The following is a 20,970-nucleotide window of genomic DNA, read 5'->3' as shown; positions in this document are numbered from 1 at the left end:
TTTATGTTTTGAAAAATGTATGAACTGCACTTTAAACTTTTTTATCAATCGTATAAACAAGTTATTAAATAACAATATTTATGTTACTGTAAAGCCTTTTATGTTGCAAGTGACTGAAACTTTATAAAGGGGTAAACAGTTGACAGGCAGGATAAACTCAGTGTCGTTAATGCACACACACTGCCTACACTTCAAGTATGAACACACATCATGCACACTTTAAGTTTACACGAAAGGACAACTGTGTTTTTAAAGTGCTTTAAGCCTGACTCAAAGATGGTGGGAAAAGGTGCTATAAAAATCAACATCATCATAATACATATGCTGACATATACACTCTATGTACACTTTGTCTATACCTACACTGCACATGGAGAATTAAAGTGTGCACACACACAGAGTGTAGGAGCAAACAAAACTCACCATGATAAACACGAAGTATGGCTTCACACACAAACTTGTACTGACTCTGTCAACAGAACAACGTTCTTATTATGTTGACGAAAAAAGAAAAAGTATTAAATTTTTGACACAATAGGTATGCAATAATCACTGAAAATGGTGATGGGAGCCCCACATCCAGGGGATAGTTTAGTTTAGGATATCTGCTTTATCCACAAAGCCTTATCTAATACTGATGTTAAAATCATTTGGCCTATGGGATAAATAATTATCTTATGAGGATTTGTGTATTAAATATACTTTTTGTTCTTAAAAAGGAATGGTATATTAAAATCCCACTCTATAAAAGATGGACTTACAGAGGTCTGAATAAGCATGGCTCGCTGATCTCGCATCTGTCGCACAATAGTCAATGGGTACACAGGCTGATTGGCTTCTATCAAGTACATAGCTGTCTCCATGGTGATCAGGACCCCAGTTCGCCCAATGCCAGCGCTGCAGGATCACAGCAGTCACAGAAAAGGTGAACAGCAAATGACTTTTAATAATATAAAGCTGGCATTTTAACTGACCAAAATTGCTTCATTTTTGTAATATTTCTACCAATTTATCTACCGTGAAAGGATATAACCATCTGTGCAAGGATTCCCCCATCTCTCTCACACATTTCAGCTGTAGCCTGTCTTAAACATCTTACTGTTCAATTTCTCTTACCTGCAGTGAACTACTGTAGGCTCCACCATGCCTGCCCTGGCCTGGCGAACCTTCATGACAAACTCCAGAAAATCACTGGGGTCATCTGGCACCCCGTGGTCGGGCCAGGCAATGTACTGCATGTGGCGTATGTGCCTTTCTTCACTGGTCTCCACATGCGTCAAGTTAAATTCCCGAAAAGCAAAGGATGGTGTCTCTTCTTCCTTGACACAAGTTATCTGCAGGGGGCCAAAGTCCTCTGTCTCATACAGCTGTGGCCAGTACTGGTGACACTTGACCCGGCCTCGCTCCACTTTCGTTGTAAGCATGACTACCAGAGAAGACTGTTGCTCCCAGATCATCTGCATAAGAGTAAACCACTTTAACAAACTGTCACATGCATGTCATAATTCACATGCTTTCATTTGTGGGCCAGAGGTCAGGCAAGCATAAAGATGCCTCTCATCTGCCTTCTCTGATTTATCTAAAACAGCTGTCAAATATTTACTGCAAACTGCAAATACTTTCTGGAAAAAAAGATACACAGAGCAGAGCTGGACCAACAGTCTTGCAATCCTAAACTTCATACTTTTTCAGGAGCACCTCTATTGAAGTTTAAGCTAGTCATTGTGTCCCAGGTTAGGGAGATCCTCATGAACTCTTAGAAGAAATCTTGTCCTCTTGACCCGATTCCAGCCCACTTCCACGTGCGCATGTATCACATGTGTTATCAGCTCCATGTTGAACAGTGCAATATCCTCATTAATCATAAATGCTGTCATCACCCCAAGTCTAAAGAAACTCAGCTTTGACCCTATAAACCTCAAAAACTACCCCCCTTTTTCCAATCTCCCTTTAGATTGAACTATGTTAGGATTGATCGGGGGAGTGCCCTGGATGTAAACATTGTGTCTATTGTAGATGTTCAGCGCCTTTGGAGCACTATGTTGTGGCGAGTTGCTATTAATGCGTATTTGTGTTGTAGTCTGCAAAGTCCTGAGCCACTCGACAATGAAATGAACATGATTTGGGCAGCCTCAGGCAATCGTTTTGTTGTGCGTTGAAAGAACGTGCATTTGTTTGGCTGAGTGAGTTGTTAAGCCACCTGTGCTGTGACAGTTATCAATCAGATAACAAAATAGCAAAATGATGTAGCCAAGCAGTCCACTATGCCTCACACTGCATGTTTAATGAAGCCAGCATACAAAACCTACCTGCCAACAGATCATCACAACAGACACTTACCTGCCAAAAGTCGATACATGTGTTTGGCAGAGGACCCTGGGCTGCTATATACCTGTTGACGATGCCAGAGCCAGGGATTTCCATCTGCATAAGAGAACATCACAAGTGATGATGTGATACACAAGGTTTGAAAATACTACAAGGCAATATATTCACACCTATGAAGCACAGCCCTGCAAAGATACTTTAAACTTTACAAATTCTTTGCCCTTTTTGTAACATAAATTTAAGACTATTTAAACAAAATCATGTAAACTGTTTTACACACACATCCACCCACTTCCAAACACACTCACACAAAGTTTTCCATTTCAATAACTCAACCATGAATGTCAATTCAGAAAAGTTTACCTTTTTGCTGCTGGTCAATGACTTGAACTTTTCTTTTAAGTATTTTTTTTTTTGGTTAGACTCAAGAGCTATCTATCACTCAAAGCTTCTTTTGTATTCCGTGTATCGATACAATATTTTTGTGTGTCTATACAAAGTCTCTGTGTACCATTCTGTCTATACATTGTCTCTGTGTGTCTATACATTGCAAGTTTAGGAATGGCAGGGTTTCTTACATTGACATAGTTGGCATTGACATAGTCTCCATTGACACCATGTTTTAATATCACTCTTGTTTGATCATCTGAAAAAAAACAAAAACAAATGTGTCTGTAAGCACCTCTGTAAAACACAAACAGAAAATTAATTCTACTGACATTGGAATGTTGTAAAAGTAAACACAAAGACGATAATGGCCGACAGCCCTATAGCCAAGTGGTTGTAGGGGTAGTAGGACAGAAGTAGTTCACTTCTTCATATTTCAAGGGCAAGACACATGGAAAGCAGAGTACAACTCTCTCCTTCCACTGCTTTTGCCTTTCCCTGATGAAACAAGGTACCCATTTCTGCTCAACAGTTGCTGGGTGGGTAGGGGTTTTTTTACAGGCCAAGAAAGAGACTGTCTGCTCCACAAGCATACTATCCATCCATTGCTAATGAGGCTGTGTTGGGTACACAACTAGGTGGCTACATACATGGGCCTGAGAGAGTGTTGACGAGAACACAAACTTACATGGAGAAATGTCCCTGTACCGATTCTTGTTGATATTTGCATCCAATCTAGCCACATTCACTGTCAAACCTGGCTTTTTCCGATACAGTTGCTGAAATAAAATGAAGCTTTCAATTAAGTACTGTGATTTATCATGGAAACTAACCAAATCCTTTCAAGTAATACAACATGGACCAACATGGACCAGTGCAAAACTTTTCGAGTAACACAGCAATACAAAAGAACAAGAATGGAGCATGTGAAGAGCCCCTAAAAAATAACTTTATGAGAAAAGGGAAGTGGCATGATGAGACACTGACCTCAAATTGTGCTATGGCTGCCCCACTCTCCAAACCTTCCTGTAGCAGCAGCAAGGAGGATTCCAACGTGTTGGCACTAGATGAGGAGCTGGCTATCTGATGTGTTTCAGGGATGTAGGTGAAGTCAGGCTCATCTGCAGTATCTTCCCCCACGTACACTGCACATATAGACAACACTCCAGAAACGAAGCACAACAGTGACGACTCACATAGGCAAAACAGCACCAGCACATCCTGAGAACCATGCTGTCTGTGGCCATTCACAAAGTCACTATTGAGAAGGAAATGATTCAGCTCAAATCAATTTGTTCTTTAATGGCTGGTATACATATATGGGTGTCAAAAAAAAAAAAACAACTACAAAGTAAATATTAGAAGATGAACATTTCCTGGTCATAATATGAAAAGGAAGCATTTCTATGGTTCCCTCAATATTGTGTAGATAACTGTGGACACATCCCACATCAGCTTCAACCTTCCCTACAGGAAGATATAAATTATCTTTCAGAGAATTGTATACCTCATTAAAAAAAAAAAACTACACACACACCAACTCCTGACTGTTAAAATTATTTAAGTGACAGAGGTGACAGCCTAGGTGCGCAACATATGGACAGCTGCCTGCCCTGACATACACATACCATTAGGCCTGACTATTAATACCAGCTCCCCAGAGTGGGTTTCTCTTGAGGCTTTGATGAACATCACCACCTGCAACACAAACACATGTGGTATGTCAGAAATATACAGCAGTGTGTGTATATATCTACAACTCTCTATAAATCAAACTTCAATGCACATCACCACCAACAGCACATGCACATGGTATGTCAGCAACACAGCAGTGTGTATCTATATACACACGCACACACAAAATATATATAAATCAAACTCAGGTCATTTTTATAACCAATGCCGTTTCACAGAAACAGACCAAGCAGCTGTTGACATGCCTTGTGACTACTATCTAAATCAGCTATTATAAAACACAAAACAAGCAAGTACTGCAGATAAAGAGAGAATTCTCCATAACTCTCACCTGTTCGTGTGTGTGCTGAGAAACATCACGACCATTGATGTAGAGAACCTGGTCACCTTCATTGAGGCGTGGAATGGCCAGGTCGGCAGGTGTCTCAGGAGCTACACGGGAGACGATAATTGGCATTCCTTGGTCAGCACCACCCTGAAACAAAAGTTACAGCAGTGTCTGAAAACACTACCCCATAATTACCACACACAGCAGTGCCAGAGAACATTATAGATGAAGGTAAATCTCATAGCAACAGACGAAATAGCTCATTAATTGCTTTCCTACTTACAGGCTTCTTCTCCTTCTCTTTGTCACCCACACACTTGAACACAAGAGGATAAGTAGCTAATGATAAGGCACTCATTCATCCTTTGAGTGGTATAAGTTGACAAATGATTAGGTTGGTCTCTAGGATAAAACTACGGGAAGGACACAGTGGCTAAGAAAGCTTGCCAATGAGGTCCATCTTGAGAGGTGGTGAGCAACCAGTCGCTTCAAGCACGTTCGTAAGCTCTTCCTCTGTCCACCTTGGCAATGACTTCCCTTGCTCTTTCACAGTATCCTGAAGAACCATCTTAGAGTGTCATGCTGGGTCACATAGTGCAACTGAACCAGCTGGTGTTCATGAACTGTTGCAAGAAGAGGTCCCTAGTATCCAGCGGGTGACAACTGGGGTTCCAAGCAAAATTACTGTTTTTGCACTGAATGCATGATATTCAGAGCAGCCTCCTTAAGGACTTGTTCGCAAATGCCTGGATTCTCAATAGTCCACGTCTCACGTCTATATATACATACAGCAGGATGGGAATTACAAGTCTTATAAGACTGTACATGGAAGCAAACCTCTTGGTGTTGATGCACCAGATCCTGCTGCCCAGCCTGGCCATTGCCACTGTCACTGAGGCAACAACCCTAATGTAGCTGCCATCTTTAGCCACCTTTTGTTCCTAAGTAGGTAGAGTTATTCCCCTCCATGAGCTGTACTCTAGTCATATAGATCTCTGCTTTACTCTTATTGCTAGTGTTAACCATGACTTTGCTCTTGTCACTGCTAGTCTCTGTTCTATAAGCATCCAAGCTGTCTGTTATTAATGTCTTGCAGTCTACACACTACTAAGAAATGAACAGCAACAGCCTGCTATCATCTATTTATATTAATCCTTCACATTTAAGAACAGGAATAGTTTACAATTAATGATCAACTGTTGACTTCAAGTTTGTGAAGTACTGTGCCTTCAAATGTGTGGAATTTTAAAATGGGTATATGAGCCACAGCTTGCTGACATCTTTCACCATGTTATTTGTCAGTTTGTTATAAAATTAACATCACCATATCTACAACAGCAATCACATACCTTCACATTAAATCCAAAGCGCCCATGGTCATCTGGCTTCATTCTGATTGTAACCAGACCATCTGACACACAGTTCCCATTGGGCTGCACACAAACATCAAAAGAGTTCTTATAGTTTCATTGGATGATGCAGCACTAATGCACACAAGTACGAACATTCTACAGCAATGACAGTTATTACGATACAGTCTCAGTGTCACTGGCTGCACAATCAGATTTCTTACAGCAGCAGGGCAAGCTAACTGTACACAAGAGCTGATGACAGGTAATATGGTTCACACTTTTAATCTGATACAGATGTGTATGCACATATGCTAGAATAGACAGGGTTCGTACTCATGTGAATGCAATAATACACGCACACAGACATAGAAACAACAGCAAGAATAAAGGGCAGGTGCAGACGATAACAGAAGACAGCTGAATTAGAACTGCAGCAATGACAGTGGCAATGGCCAGGTTGGACAGGAGGATCTGGTGCAGCAACACCAAGAGTTTTTCCACCAAGTACAGTCTAGTAAGACATCATCATTCTACTGTCTCGGCCTATACAATGTTTCTGTGTGTATACATTCCTAGTTTAGGAATGCCAGGGTTTCTTACATTACAGTTGCAAGGACAGTCAAGGTTATTACAACATCCAGTACTCAAAACAAGCACCTCCAGCCCCATAGAATCATACCACTTCCCCTCTAGCTCCCTGTGTGTCAAGATGAAAAAGTCAAGAACGTCTCTGTCACTATTTTATTCTGAGCTTGCACTGATGATACCAGATATCTGTAACATCATACCTTGCGACAGGCTCGTTCAGTGCTTGATTTGTTTGTTTTTCCTGGTGATTTTTTAAATAAATTTTTGAACAAGAAGTTAACATTTTTCTTAACCTGCATCTTTTTCTTGTAAGGATGTTCCTAGGCAAGGCAATAATTGCATAAAGCAGGCCAGGTCCCTACTGATGCCTGCCCACATCTCTTACTGGCAATCTTCTGTCACTTGAAGCCTCTGTGCTGACAAGGGCTTGTCACACTGGCCTTGCAGTGGGTAGGGGAACAGGTGGGGGCAGGCTGCTAGTGTCAAGGGAATGAAAAATATGTTTCTTCCCAAGCCTGGCTTATAATATGGTGACTACTGGTGTCGGAGATAGCACAGACTCTTATGTCTTCTACGTCTAATGGCGCTGTCAACTGTTTGGATTTCTAAAATATAGGTATGGTTGCGCATGTAATTATGTTCAGAACTATCTCTATACCTATCATGCCAATCTTAGTGTGGCATTGAAAGTTTGACATGCCGGTGATATCACTCCCTATCTATAATCCATCTGCCAGACTTACACAGCAAAACATGAATATAGCCCAAATCTATCAGCTATACTCACTGGTCATTTAAACACTGATGTGGTCTGTCCAGCAGACACAGGTGTCTATACTTTACTACAGACATCAAAATCTTTGTAGACATCAGTTGAAGACAGCAAATACATGATACTGTTCTCAATCTATGTGTGGCATACTATGTCATCTGTATGTGTTATATGTGCTGTCATATGCCAACATATTATTACTGGTCAGTTACAAGCATAAGGTCAAGGGTATGGTCAATGGTGCATAACTGTCCAATGTACAAGTTTCTTTAGTAACCAGAAGAGAATCCATAAGACATGAAAGGCTTGCTGCCATTGCAAAATGCTGTGGGAATGAACATGCATGATGGAAAATTTGTAAGGCGTGTGCCACTGTGGACCTTCACAACCAACTACACTCCCCTTCCCCTCACAGGTATGCTTCTCCCCTACACCCTTGCCTCCTCCCAGCAACCAGTCTAATTCGTAACACAGGACAGGTGTACTAGACAGTTGTCGCCAAGGGCAGTTAAGTGAGTGGTTAACTCAACTGAGTAGTGTGTGGAAGTCCAGAGATCTCTGCCAATGTTGTAGTTCACATAATAGGTGGGGAATTCCAACCCCATAAGAGTTAACCAGGGTGGGTGGGAGTGTGTGTGATAAGACTTTATTCTGGATGCAATTACATACAACTCTCTATGGAAGCACAACAACAGCAAAATTCAATATTACAACACATTCACATATCTACTTTATCAAATAGACTCAAATAATCATGGTTCAAGCTTGCTCTCATTCACACACAGCAGAACATGCCTGTCAGCACGTAGAATAGCAGACACTTTTCTGCCTATTAAACCTATTAAACAATAACTTTGGAACAGGTGGATACAACACAATTCAAGCTACTTTCCTTCTTCACTGATAAACTATAACAAAAACTGATAAATGAAAAGGACAGGATACTCTCTATACGGGTTCTATAAAATTGCTGGAAGTGTCCACTTGTTTGCTACAGTCAAGTCAAATGATTATTTTTGTTTACAAGTATAGTATATTAAAGCCAGTGGGTACTGGACACACTTCAGTGTTGAAGCACAAAAGTATTCATTATGATAGCAGCAGTTAGTACGGAAGTGCAAGTGGATGCCAGCTGTCCTCCACGTATGTTTTGATGTCACCACGTGAAGCAGCTCAACAGAGTTCCAAGCACGAGAAGGTGAGCGGAACGAAACATTACTAGTGCCCCGGTCACAACCATGCAAGCGTGAAGCGTACTCACCCGCACATGGGCAGCTACACGCACCAGCCCAAAGGCCAGGGAGCCGCCGATCCTACAGCGCCGGACCACGATGCGATGCTCACCCTTAGTATGCCTGGGCGGCGGGGGTTGGGGGCTGGGAGGGACAGCCATACAAAGCAGCATGGTCAGCAGCCTCTCGCCACAGCATGCCGGCGGGCCTTAGCGGGCAAGTGCAAGCGACGGTTGGTAGAAGGGGGAAGAGGGGATAGGGAATGTGATCTGCTCACTAACAGCTGTACTCCGCTTCAAGCGTCGTTGGCACCAGACACTGGCGACCAGCAGAACGTCAAGCTGGAGATCGGGTAGAGGTGACCAGCAGAAGGACGGGTGTACAGGTGAACACGCTTTCACCTGACGCGCAGCGAACAACTTCACGCACTCGCGCAGGGGGGTTTGGGGGAGGGTAGGAAGCGTTTGCTCAGCGGTACAACCACGTCGGCGACACTTGCAGTTACGGCGCGCTCTGCATGCCGTCAGCACGCTCTGCTGCAACAGCGCCACACACCGGGGGTCGTCTCCTCCTTCCCCCAACCTCCCAGGGACGCGGAAATGAGCGACACACCGCACATCCACATGCCCTACCCCCATGTAGTTACTTGCTGTCACCGAGTCCTACACCCCTACCCCCTGCCGCATTCCACCGCTCCTTACACGAACGGCCGCACGCCTGCCAAACTGCCTTCATTTGTCACACCTGAACCAGGTAAACAGGACGGGCATAAAAAAACAGGTATGTCAAAAGTTTGCTGCGCATTCTTCCTTTCCCCCCACCACCTCTCCACCACCTTAGCAACCACCAACCGTCTCACTTCTCTCCAGGCAGTTGCCCACCACCACCACGGCGACGTGTTCTGTGAAAGAACGTGACACTACAGTGACGGCCCCGCGCGCCGCTCTTATCGCCACAGATAGCACATTCCTCACAGGCCGCCCGCCATGCAAGTCGCCGGCATATGCAGGAAGATAAAAGGTCTCAAGTTTTGTAAGGATGTCAGCGGCCACGTTCTCCTCCACCTCACCGCCCTCTGACTCGGCTTGTGAGCACATCATACGACACACACACGACACTCACGACACACACACACACACAAGCACAGCTTTCTACAGACAAGGCACGACAGGAAAGTGTAATGGTGTCTGGAATGGTCGGGCCGCCGCCACACACCCCGCTAATCATTTCGTGCTTGTCATGTCACCTCATGAGGTTGTGGGGGCCTGGCAGTGACTTCTACAAGAGGACTTTGGGCAAGAAGGCCAACTGACCACTGGCCAGGCTCACGGCTGCTGACCATCCTCTTGTCCAACGTCTGTGAGACTGGCACACGTTCTCCGTCATGACAGGCCAGGCAGTGTCACTGGCACTGCTAGATGTAGTCTCTATGCCCTGTCCATTGTTAGGCAATTACTGTTCTCAGTCTGGCAAACCTCACCCGCTGAGTGCATGCAAGCCCCATGCAGATGAAGCAGAACTTGGTGACAAGCCCATGCTCATAAAACACATAATATTAGTGGGCTGACCGTTAAACCTCGAGCAAACATCGCGGGACCTGCTAAAGGCCGAATATAATTGACTGGCATGAGATCATCGGTATAAGAAATGTGAGTGACTCATACATTCACGAGTTTACACAGCTGGCCGTGCACAGAGATCAAAGCCCTACATAAGGAACAACGTATACGTCTTAATGAAGTCTGGACTTGGCTCAGAGTGTCTTGATAAAAGCTCTAATGTTCCGAACAGGCCCCACCACCACCATCGCACCCCCCGCGCCCCAAACCACAGGTTTCCCCAACGTGGTCAAATGTTCGATGTTTGGTGAAGACATCTACGGACTTGAAGCAGCCAACGAAGTAGTAAATAAGTGTCTCCAAGACAGTGCTTAGGGGCAGGCAGACGAGGCATCTGCCTAGGCTCCAAATTAATCACTATGCCTCGGGCCCCGCAGGAACTCTAAGAACGGCTTGAGTGTACCACCAATGAACACGGACAAGCTCCTCTTGCCATTGAACTAAAAAAGTACAAGTGGCATTTTAGTCGTCTGGGAATAAGGTATTAAACTAAAGAGATTGAACTGTTCTAGGAGTTTGTGTGTCGGCCTGTGTACGTGCATGAGTGAGGGGTGGCAGTGTCCTTCCTCTCCCTTCTTGCCTTGATATACAACTCAACCGCTGGGACAACTAGAACTATCATGGGGGTAATCCAACATTACTTTATATAGATGTTTTAACAACTCAGAATATGCGCGCCTGTGTGTAAACGTTTTTTCTAAGGTATAACAGTCATCGTTATCTAACCACCTACATAAGGTATGTCTTCCAGCGAGCCAATCAGACTGGACCCCTTAATCTTTTACTTTGGAAAAAAAAAAAATTGGTCCCGGACGTCCTGAGTCTGCTTCACCTGTCCATTCCCACCCTTCACCTCATGCGCCGTGGCCGCTGAAGCGTGGCGATGCAAGACGGCGGCCCCGTGACCCAAGGTCCCGCACACAGCACACGACACGTCAAGACAGGATTAACACAGACTCGCATCGGGTGTCCACCCACTGACAGCTGCCTTTCATTTCTCCTAAGCCACGCGAAACGGCGGGGAACGGGGGGAGGGGGAGTTGGTGTTTTACGCCGTGCCAGCAACTACTGTATGGCTATATCACGGCAAGCCAGCCCTGTAAACAGATGGGTGGTAGGGGGAACTGGTATCGGGCTACTGCATACAAGGACAACTATCAGCGTCTCCCTTCCTGTCCCTCCCTCATACCTGTCTGCGCTGCTTGCACGTGCGCGTGTTAGTGCGCAGTCACGCACGTGCTTGAAATGGCGCCTGGGTACGTGGCACAAACAACACTTCTCGCTCTAGAGCAAGAGGTACAGGGTAAGGCACCACGCGTTTGTACACAGCGTGAGGGGGAGGGGAAGTTGCATAAACAAACGTGGATAAACGCTACACATAGTGGCTTGCGTGACAGACAGTCCACTTGTTGATGCTACGTGACAGCTGCAGACAGTCCAGATGTTGATGCTACGTGACAGCTGTAGACAGTCCAGATGTTGATGCTACGTGACAGCTGTAGACAGTCTAGATGTTGATGCTGAGTACAAATAGTGGCGTCTACAAGTGTGTGTGTGATTAGTTTTTGTCAAGGAGCGATCATCAAGACATCCTCGCATAGTGTCACTTGGCAAATACATGAATTCTTCACTTCTTGGGTGAAAACAAGACAGACCAGATGTAATGTTGGTTGAAAAGGTAGAAAGGCGAGATATAAATGTTAAATGAAAACCGCGTGGACGACGGAAAGGTATCTAGTGGTGAGCAGTGAGAGGACTGATGTGAACTGACACTGTGACAAGAGATGGAAGAGGAGAGGAGGGGAAAATACTATATACGATAGGAATATACAATGGCTGGCTAACTACTGTAGATCAAGGACGTTTTCTGAACTCTTGCGAGAATTTATTCTCCACTAAAAGATCGCATAAAACCGTTTTTAAACATAAAAACAAATTAGCATAATCCCAAAGATCACACAACAGCCAGGACGGCTTCATTGTTCACAATGTCAAGTGCAGCTTCACACAAGCCATCACCACTGCACGACAAGAAATCTGCTAGTCAAAGACCCACGTGATAATATCGTGGCCTGGACAGTTGTAACGCTTTGTACGTACCTCCTACTCCGCGCATTTGTTGCTCAACGAGATTACCATTAGACTGAGTCTCCAACTCCCGCTGACAATAACGACAGTGGACAAATGAGTATCACACTTTGAAACAGGTAGTCAGAGGAATACACTCTGAAGACGCAAGTGGAGTATTTTTTTTTAAAAAAAAACAACCTCCAAGGCAGGAGGAAGCCAGTTTGACACCGTAATTGTCCATGTGTGCTGGGAGGGGAACACTGGGAATGATAATTGACGGAGACAATTCGTCTCACCTTGAGAGGTGGTTGTGGTGGGAGGGGAAGAAATCACCTGGATAAGGTAACCCAGCCCCATCAAATGTTGCCTGATGGCAGGTTCTCTCCAAGTCATGATAATCTTTACGTCTCTACTAGTCGCATCTCGTGTATTTCCCGGCGATTGTCCCCAACTCCCGCCCCACACCACCGTATCTTCAATCACTGGAGGTTCAGCCCCGACAAGCGTCAGTTGGGCATCACCAAACTACAAGTCTGGCAGGTATTGCTGACTGCGAGAGAGTTATAATATCATGATGAATGAATTAATGACACACCTGATGCTTACTGCTGTGTGCGCTCGTGTGACTTCCTTCTGGCCTGTGTGTTTTTACAAATAATCATTATTATTACCCTGTTCACTAGGCCTAATTGTCACCCTAGTGGTTGTGTATTTGGGATGGGGAACTAAGGATGGGGCCATATTATTCACTACGCCTATCTGTCACCTTGAGGGTATTAAGTGCATATTGTTCACCAGGTCTATCAGTGGGAAGTTGGGAGGAATGCATGTCCTGTTCACTAGACTCACCTGTCACCTTGTTAAGTGTCTATGTAAGTGTTTGGGATAACATCTCAAGTGTACCGCTGTCTTCACTAGGTCGATGTATACCACTGCTGACGGCAGCCATATAGAAGACAGTTGTACTACTTGCTGAACATGGTTGCGGTGCACAACTACAGTCAACACCCAATGGGTAAAACTGCAGTTTCTGTCTCACGAGGAGAGCAGTTGCTCGAGTGTATGCATGTTTCGTGTCTGAAGATGGTTTATGAGCGAGAAACACGAGAAAGCACTCTATGCACGTGTCTCGTGTCTCTCTCTTTAATGGGTGCAAATGCATGCGTGGCTCTAAGCGCTTATAAAATCCAGCGCTAGTGGATTTATGAGTCAGCAAGGAACATAAAAATAAGGTGAGGAGAAGATTGTAATCTCTGGCTATGGCACTGCACATACCTGCCACTCTCTTCCCTCGAGGATTAGTCATAAACATAACACAGACGATCAGTAAGACTAGGGTCATCACCCCCTCTCCCTAGCTAGCAGAGGTCAAACGTTGACCTGTCACAACTACGGTCAATTTAATCGTACGGTTCTCGGTGAACATCTCGTCTCAAAACGTGAATGTGACCAAGATGTTTCAAGAGATGGCTGTCAGATTTAGGGTATTCAATTTACCTTGTCTTCCTCTTCCTTTCATCATCAGGCAAAATCACCACTTGCGTGCAAACCCTAGTAAAAAAAAAAAAAAAACACCCAAAAAAACTGATATCGCAGGCGATCAGTCGACAAGCTGCTGCCTTGTAATACACACCATGAAATGATAAGCCAGGAAACTACAGCTGAAAAATATTACTGAAACATGAGTCCCGGACACCCCTAAAATAGCCCTGAAGCATGTCGAATCAAACAAGGCTCTCATGACATTCCCAAACTATAACCGAAACATGATGGGTAGCAAAAAATGAGTCACTAAAACTTCCCAAAAAGGGGAACGTACGGGAATAATAATAAATACATCCTTGAAACGCCCCAAACATCACAGAAATACAAGTAGTCAGAAAATGTGTCCAAACTCCCTAACTGGCTATGCGACTAGCACGGAGCTGCCAGGTCACGTGACCAGTAAGGGAGGTGGCTGAGCCAGGCGCCAAGAATGAGGCATCGTGTAGCATTGACCATGTAAAACATTAGTTTCAGATCGCGATGAAAATTGTCCATTACACAAATACAAGGTCATTAGCACGGGAGACAGGATTAGTATTACCAAGAAGACACACACAGCTTCTCATTCACTTGCAAGAGAGATGGAGACATAAGACGACTCTAGCAACTTCTGTTACCACGACACCCGGGACCCGTCTGTTAGTAGCAGCTGTGTGCAGTAGTGACACCAGTAGTAAAGCCAGTGAGCAAAGTAACATCAGTAGTCAGAAAGTAGTAACAGCTGTGTGCAAGTTATCACCTCTTCACTTTCCTAGTTTTGATGGTGTAAGGGAGGTAACCGAGTTCCTTTCTCCCTACCAGGTAACGTACAACGCTAACGTTTACGAATTCGCAAGTCTTTAGCTAGTATATTTATAATGTTCATTAATTTCATTGGTTGCCCCTATTTTTGACATTTATTCCGTGTCCACACAACCCAGTCTGCCCCAGTGATCTACCCGGGGTGCAGTTGTTTCAGATCATCAGGTGGCTAGACCAGCGGCCTGTGGACACCGACTGTGTACGTTCATGACCTTTGCCCCCAACTTGCTAGTGTACACCCCTTCTACTCATGATGTAGGGATTGGCTACCTGTCTGCAGTGTTTGAACAACATCGGTGCTTACGACCAAATAAACTGTCGTCCAAAGACTACGTGAAGGCTCAGTTGTAAAGGTCCAGCCCTTGTTACTCGCGAGCTTTCAAAAGACAGCAAATATTAATGTCGACGGTGAGCACGACCATTCACAGCAGACGACGGGCACCTCTAGTCAAATCTGATACTTCGTCGGCACCAACAATACCTTTTAATTTGAGATATTTTAAATACATTTTTAAAATACAAAATGCTACTTGATCAATTCATGTGGTCTACTTCACGTTCTTTACTTTCAGCGCGTAGGAACCTTCACAATCTGCATGAAAATGAAGTGTACACGATTGTGTTCACTAAATTACCGAGAAGTATTGTTCCCTTGCAAAACTGCTAACCGTTTGAAATGTTGTCGATCAAAACAGTATTCGTCTTTACCAGTGTCGCTTTTTTCCTGTCATTTTTGTAATTCGCGTCACGCTTATCCTTACCGTTCTTAAAACGATCGCTTTGCTGTATACTTGCTGAAAAGCTAGCACACGTTGGGAATAAAAATATTTACTAAAAAATATTTTGAGTCATTTGCAATACGAAACCTGTAATTTTACCGACACCAATACACCTGACAATAGCGGCGAGAAGAGACTGAAACAGTGTGACGCTGCAGCCATGCTTTATTTCTGCATGACTACAGCCGGTGGCTGCTGGGGGGCCAGAGGAGCGGGGCGTGGGGGAGATGGGAGGCGAAAGAGCGGAAGCCTGCTGACTGTATTGTGATCAGGGTTGGGTGGGGACAAACATGTCTACTGCCACCCCTCTCTCTAACGGGACCTGTTGCTTGCAGAAGTAACCAGTAAAGAAAGGTTAGGAGGGGTGGGGAAGAAGAATTTATAACGCCATAAAGAGTAGTCTGTCAGCGCTAGTAACACTGAACTCCCTTGTTATGTCGTGATTACATTACCATGGCTGGCAGCCACAAATTTTCCTGAGACTGAAGATTTTGCAAGCACGCGGTATATTCGTCACTATTTCTGACATGAAATGCCATCTATTGCCAGTCATAAAAATGCCTTTGTTCACTCATCAATACTTTGACAATATTGTAATAAAACATGTTATGCCATTGCTAGCACTGTCATCTTTTTAAAACCAGTTATAAATATTTTCACTGGTCTCGGGATAATTGCAGCAGAGTTTTCAGGGTAATTAGTCAGAACGCTCAGTCTGTCCTGAAGCTTTTGCTGTGTAGGCTAGTGTGCAGATTCTTCTTATATCAAGGCAGTCTGTGTTAATTCTACTTGTTTCTTGACATTTTGTGCTGTTTTATTGTCTCTTAGCAGTCATGTTCAGTGCCCTGTCACTGGCTGATGTACCCTTTGCTTCTTTGCTTTCTGAAGGCTAATCCTATTGCCCAGCTTTCCATTTTGGACTTCATTCTGTCAGTGTCCTGACTCTTATGTAAGTTGCATGTGCAGAAATAACATTTCTGATCATCTGTTTGCTGGGGACCATCTGGAGGGCTGTTGTTCCTTTAACCTCAAGATAATATTTAACAAAGACAACAGCTTCAATATATTTGGCTGTAGGTTCTGTCCTTCTCAACAATGTCATCCATGATATTAGTTCTTTCCACAAGTGGGCCTGAGAAAAACTTATAGCAACTTCAACAAGTCTTCCCCAAATAGAAACTCTATTCCTTGTAAGTTGTGTGGCACATTAACCCACAAGTGACCTTCACCCCATTTTTGTTTGATACATTCTTTAAATAAAGGGTCAAAGGTTGGGGTTGTGGAATATGCACTCAGCTCTTCTTTGCTTCATTGACAACCGGAAGTGACTGCCAACTTCATCAGTGAAATTAATGTTATACTTTTTCAAAAGCTGTTTTATAAACATCCTCATGTAAGGATCTATGCAGAGCAGCAGAATTTGTTGGTTAAGGGAAGGCTGTTATATGAGGAATGAACCTGCCTCTTTGAATCCCTCTTGAATCCACCTCAGAAACTCAGGCAGCCAGTTCCTGAAAGATCTGTCTTGCATCAGGCTCATCATACACCCCCTAAACTCCAAATGTTTCTTTCATCGCTTCAGTCAGGAGTGACTTTAGGTTTTAGAGAGTGTTCAAGCAGTGTTCCAGTCAAACTGATTATCTTCCCATGTATTCTGTCAAGGACCTGACCCTTTACTGGTGAGAAAGAGCAGTAATAAGGAGAATTCTTGATTTTTGAAACAGAACAGATAATTGTTAAAAATGTTCATAAAAAGTTCAGATTTCTTTAGCATACTGACATATTTGCAAGCAGTGTGTGTTTTTAATCTAAGTGTCATTCTATTTAGCCCACTAAGTCAACGAAAGCAAGGAAATATAAAATTTTGTTTCATGAGAAAAAAAAGGAGGGGAGGGGGAAAACAACGAACAAAATTTGTATGTTCTTTGACAACTTTTATCAACGTACCAGTTTTCTAGTTCATTATGTCAATACTAAATATGTGGTAATGATTTTTAAGTTTCCACTATTTGTAATTCCACTAAAAACATTTCATAATGATATCCAGTTCTTAAAATAACAAGGGGAACAACTGCTCATTTACTGCACAGTATACAAGCCAAGCTTCATTACTATTCTAATGAAGCCAAGAGTAAAATTTTATTTTCTCTGTATCTTCTTCAAGAAACCATTCCTACTACAACTTTTTGGCAAGATGATGGACTTTTAAGCTGCGGAAAAGTGTTCCTATTTGTCTTAATTAAAGATTTACATTTTGAAGGATTTCTTTGTTTTGAAAATGAATGTACATGACTGCTAAATCTGTTTCCACAAGCAATACAACTGAAAAATCCATTCCCATTGGTTTATCGTTCATGATATAATGAATCATCTGTTCGCTTTTAGGATTTATAACCACTGACCCTTGTTAATCGGTCACAGTTTTATTTTCCCTCACAGTTCTAACCTGAGACTTTTTTCTCTAGATGGAAACCCAACCCCACAAAGGACAACGCCCACCCCTGCAAGACTAACCTGCTGCGCCCTCCAAATGATCAATGGGCAAAATCTCTCTTCCTTTGTCCATCCCTCTCTAACATACACAAACACACCGTACATTACATGTGTGTGGATGCACATGCAACACACATCTGCCATACAACAACAAACAACACTGTGAATGCACAAGACTATGACAGACATCCTCACTCACCAAATAATCACCTACATGAGTGGTGAGTGCAGACATGCAGATATGTATTATCACTCACCAAGTAATCACCATATGCAAGAGACATACATTGCCACTCACCAAGTAATCACCATACATGAGTGGTGAGCACACAGACACAGACATGCATTATCACTCACCAAGAAATCACCATACAAGACAGACATCATCACTCACACAAATAATCAGCATATACAGGAGACAGACATTGTCAGTCACCAAGTAATCACCATGTGAGAGGTGAGTGTACAAACACAGATCATCACTCACCAAATAATCACTATATGTGGGTTGGGTGTACGTGTCCGACTTGGAGTCCGAGTTGTAGCTGACCACCTTGGTGGGAACGGGAAGTGGGTAGTTGTCCCGGGAGGTGGTGTGAGATAGAAATCCCCCATCGCTGCAACAATAAAAGAGATTTTTCAGAAAATGATTGACAACACGACCACAGAATATGAGCTGTCATTACAACACCATGCCTAGCTGCACGCTGCTTCACAGATGTATGACCGCTCCCTAACACCTTGCACCTGCAAGTAGTAATTGCCATGGCCAGCTGAAGGGCCATAACTGCCCTGATTTTCAAAAATCAGTAGACAAGGGAATTCAACTTGTCAGGTCAGTTCTCAAACTTTGGCAACAGACACTGCAGTACCACAGTTCTGAGATAACAACAGCATAACCCAACAGTACTTACTATACAGCGACAGCTCCACAGCCCTTATTATACTACTGTGATACAGCTCCGCAGCCCTACGGAACTGACGGACATGTGCAGAGTATGACACTGAGCTGTAACCGCCTGGTTCTGCCCTATCCCACTACCCTGTGTGTTTCACCCCACTGCCCTGTGTTGTGTCTGACAACGTTTGTGCATGGCCAGTGCATTACCTACTAAGAGTCAAATGCTGGACTGCTTTGCAACAGCAGAATCGTTAGCATGTAACATCAGCTTTCACCTGAGACTAGATTAACATTGTGGGGATTACTACTGCCCCCTCCTCTTCATCAACATCATCGTCGCTGAATGGTATGTTTCACTAAAGAATGATAATGATTTTGGAAGACCTTATCACTCCATGACATGTTTCACTAAAGACTAGTCACCAACCTGGACGTCTTCATCATCTGTGTAAGCAGCGCTAAATCAGCACTACTCAACACTAAGCAGGGACCTCTCCCACTTGCTGATGTAGAGAGCTCGGCACTGTCCGCAAGCACAGCATGCTGCATGGCAGTCGACGGTCAAGCAGCCCGCTTTCTGAAGAAAAGCCCCTGTATCTTGCCCTTCCCCGGTGTGGTGAGCACGTTACAGTGTGGTGAGCACATTACGTAAAAACTGTTTCTCGCACCCGCCGGGGCGCCACCTGAAGCTGGCCCTTGCTGCCAAGGCAGGCAACCCTTCTGCCACCAGTACCGAGATGTCTGCTAGCTGGCGAAGTGCATGTTTCATTGCTGGCGAGGTGCGCGGCTATCGTTAGACGCGGTGGGGGCGGTGTGGAAGGGACCTAGCCTCACCAACTCAGTCGGGTATGAAGAGACAAACAAGGCATCCGGCCCTTGGCCCGCCAAACCTGACTCATCAACACTCTCGTCTGTAACTCAGCAAATGACGACAAGCAGCTCGTCAAGTGAGAAAGAAAGCTTCACCCGTATCAAATAGGCGCGCGCGTGTGTGTGTGGGGGGGGGGGGAGAATAAAGCGTCAAGTTGTAGGAGGAAATACGAGGAAATAAAAAGATGACTCCGTTCACATACAAACGCAAGCGCGCCTATGTCGTGCTTTCGCAGAATGTTTGCCTAACAAGAGGGAAGAAATCCTTTGAATTAACTTCAGGACGGATTAAGCGCGGAAGCTGTCTCCCCTGCTTCTCAGAATACGTACAAAGCACTCGCCTTTTTCAAGTGAATGGTATCAGCATGAGTACACTGTGACACTAGCTTCCATTTTTTTTTCCTTCAGATTCCATGGCTGTAACACTAAGACAACAGTGACTTCATGGGAAGACGGCGACACTGATAACAGCGGAGTCAGGGCTGACTAAATGGTGTTACCCAAGCTTTCAAGTAACAGCGCCTGCCATCTGCGGCAATTAACGACAACCAGTCTGCCTCTTCTCCCCTGCCCCTCATCCGAACATAGCTTGAAGTCTAACTCAACGCAGGCCCCCGACTAAGGGAATGACTAGACTCCATATCTCTAGCATCATCTGCCACCTGTCATGGAGGTTCTATCAAGTGGCCGTCTTCACCAGTGACCCGAGGCAAATGCAGAACCATGAGGCCACATCATGGCCGATGAGCTGCTCGTCAACAAAAACTTTAGGTAGTGACAGGTGGACAAACCGCCTTATCCCCCTCCCCTAACACAGACACACCGTCCCCCTCTACAAGCATCACAATCCTCTTTTCAATCAACGCAGTGATTTCTCGGTGTGGTTTCTAGTCGGGTTTTCAGACTATATTACGTTCTAACTTCGATTGACTCCCTAAACAAGTTCAACCTCCCAGTCTCCAGCCTCGCCAGCAAACGTTCATTAGCCACAGCGCTGACAATCTCCACACGACAGAAGGAACGTCAGTGATAATAGCCACCCCCATCCCCCTCCATCTCTTCCTCTTGTCTCCAGGAGGGGGCGTGGCGAGGCTGCGAGCATCAGTCGCAGGACACATATGGCTGGCCGCTGCTCAGTCATGCAAGTCACGATATACATGACGACGTGCACCAACTGTACTAGCATATATGCACACGCTGTACTGAATTA

At 44.4% G+C, this 20,970-nt stretch overlaps 1 protein-coding gene across 7 annotated transcripts in view; it reads right to left on the bottom strand.

Annotated features, from left to right (window-relative positions):
• LOC112565109 (tyrosine-protein phosphatase non-receptor type 4-like) overlaps positions 1-20,970 on the bottom strand; it is a 54,551-nt gene that overhangs the window by 7,280 nt on the left and 26,301 nt on the right. For all 7 annotated transcript variants that reach the window (XM_025240399.1, XM_025240403.1, XM_025240400.1 and 4 more), the window contains 11 exons: positions 18,477-18,606; positions 6,088-6,171; positions 4,742-4,885; positions 4,344-4,413; positions 3,703-3,860; positions 3,404-3,494; positions 2,907-2,974; positions 2,341-2,424; positions 1,117-1,457; positions 762-897; positions 424-469 (listed from right to left, as the gene is read on the bottom strand). In XM_025240399.1, coding sequence (XP_025096184.1) covers positions 424-469; positions 762-897; positions 1,117-1,457; positions 2,341-2,424; positions 2,907-2,974; positions 3,404-3,494; positions 3,703-3,860; positions 4,344-4,413; positions 4,742-4,885; positions 6,088-6,171; positions 18,477-18,606 — 1,352 coding nt within the window. The remainder of the gene's footprint in view (positions 1-423; positions 470-761; positions 898-1,116; positions 1,458-2,340; positions 2,425-2,906; positions 2,975-3,403; positions 3,495-3,702; positions 3,861-4,343; positions 4,414-4,741; positions 4,886-6,087; positions 6,172-18,476; positions 18,607-20,970) is intronic.

Source organism: Pomacea canaliculata, linkage group LG5, assembly GCF_003073045.1.
Source record: "Pomacea canaliculata isolate SZHN2017 linkage group LG5, ASM307304v1, whole genome shotgun sequence".
In the NCBI taxonomy this organism is placed as follows: domain Eukaryota; kingdom Metazoa; phylum Mollusca; class Gastropoda; order Architaenioglossa; family Ampullariidae; genus Pomacea; species Pomacea canaliculata.
The sequence above is the reverse complement of the archived record's forward strand: the minus strand, read 5'-3'. Positions and strand labels throughout refer to the sequence as shown.